At 55.7% G+C, this 1,608-nt stretch overlaps 1 protein-coding gene across 1 annotated transcript in view; it reads left to right on the top strand.

Moving 5' to 3' along the window:
- Positions 1-1,608, top strand: part of GUITHDRAFT_97309 (1-deoxy-D-xylulose 5-phosphate reductoisomerase) — a gene marked incomplete at its 5' end in the record, with an annotated part of 4,984 nt that overhangs the window by 1,652 nt on the left and 1,724 nt on the right. The window contains 7 exons of the mRNA XM_005824206.1: positions 252-293; positions 429-492; positions 706-776; positions 942-1,031; positions 1,124-1,186; positions 1,276-1,374; positions 1,459-1,560. Of these exons, the coding sequence (XP_005824263.1) occupies positions 252-293; positions 429-492; positions 706-776; positions 942-1,031; positions 1,124-1,186; positions 1,276-1,374; positions 1,459-1,560 (531 nt within the window). The remainder of the gene's footprint in view (positions 1-251; positions 294-428; positions 493-705; positions 777-941; positions 1,032-1,123; positions 1,187-1,275; positions 1,375-1,458; positions 1,561-1,608) is intronic.

Raw genomic sequence — 1,608 nt, 5'->3', positions numbered from 1 at the left:
GACAAACGAATTCTGACAAGTTCAAGGGAAGCACATCAGTGACAACACAGCCACATGCGTCAGACATCGTCATCATCGTCGTCATGCATACTCCTCGAATGTCTTCTGATGTCTGCTCAACTGATCGTGCTCACGTGCTCCTGCTCAACTGCTCCTGCTCCTGCTGCTCAACTGCTCCTGCTCCTGCTCCTGCTCCTGCTCCTTCTCTCCTGCTCTTTTCTCTCCCTGGATTTTAAGTGACCTTCCTGTAGATCGTTTCTGTTCGAGATGAATCCGTCTTGAAGGAGCTCAAGGTCAGCTCAGAACGGAGAGATAGAGAAGGAGGAGGAGGAGGAGGAGGAGGAGAGAGGAGGAGCGAGGTGGTGGTGGTGGTGGACGAAAAGGGAGGACAAGGAGGAGAGAGGAGAAAGGAGTAAAACTGGGAGCAGGAGGCCTTGTCTGGATGGAATGGAAAGATGCCTGAGCTTGTGTTTGGACCCAAAGGGATCGCAGGTGAAGAAGAAAACTTTCCTTGCTGCTGCTCCTGCTGCACTTGCTCTCCTCCTCTTGCTCCCTCTCTCCCTTCCCCCTGCTCCTCTTGCTCCCCCCCCCATCCTCCTCCTCTGCCTCCTCCTCTTCCTCCTCCTCCTCTACCTTTGCCTCCTCATTCTGTACATCCTTTCTCTGCTTTCTTTTCTCTCTGCTTGCTCATCTCATTCCCTTCAGAGGTCGCCAAGTACGGAGATTCCGATGTTGTCGTCACCGGCATCGTCGGATGCGCTGGACTTCTGCCCACGGTCCCGCCTCCTCCGTCTCCTCCTCCGCCTTCTCCTTCTTCTCCTCTGCCTGCCCTTCTCCTGCCCCTCCCTCTCCTCGTACTCGACCTCCTCAACCTCCTTCTCCTCCTCCTTCCCTCAATCCTGCTCCTGCCCACCTTCGCTTCCTTCCTGACGCTGCTGCAGGTCGAGGCTATCAAGGCTGGCAAGGACATCGCGCTTGCTAACAAGGAGACTCTCATCTCCGGTGGACCCGTTATCCTCCCCCTCCTCAAGGTATCAAACACCTCCACTCCTTCTCTCTCTCCTCCCTCCCTCCTCCTCCTCTTCTCTTATTTTCCCTCCTGCTCCTGCTGACTTCTCTATAGGAATATGGTGTCAAGATGACTCCAGCTGATTCCGAGCACAGCGCGATCTTCCAGTCCCTCCAGGTTCTACCCCTCGTCTCGTCTCGTCTCGTCTCCTCTCCTCTCCTCTCCTCTCCTCTCCTCTCCTCTCCTCTCATCTCTCTTTGTCTCAGGGTGTTCCCCCCGGAGGTCTTCGCAAGGTTATCCTCACAGCTTCTGGCGGCGCCTTCCGTGACTTCTCAGCTGACGAGCTGCTGGAGCTCTGCGAGAAGGTGAGGAGGGAGGAGGAGGAGGAGCGAAGGAGGAGGAGGAGCGAAGGAGGAGGAGGAGCAGGAGCAGTTGACTGTGCTGGGCAGGACCCGGAGTTCATTCGCAAGAAGGCAACTACTCATCCTAACTGGGACATGGGAGCAAAGATCACAGTTGACTCAGCGACTCTCATGAACAAAGGACTTGAGGTCCTTCCTCCTTCTGTTTCCTCCTCTCCTGGTCTCCTCCTCTCATCA

This window comes from Guillardia theta, assembly GCF_000315625.1.
Source record: "Guillardia theta CCMP2712 unplaced genomic scaffold GUITHscaffold_97, whole genome shotgun sequence".
In the NCBI taxonomy this organism is placed as follows: Eukaryota; class Cryptophyceae; order Pyrenomonadales; family Geminigeraceae; genus Guillardia; species Guillardia theta.
Note: the sequence above shows the minus strand (reverse complement) of the source record. Positions and strands in the feature narration are given on the sequence as shown.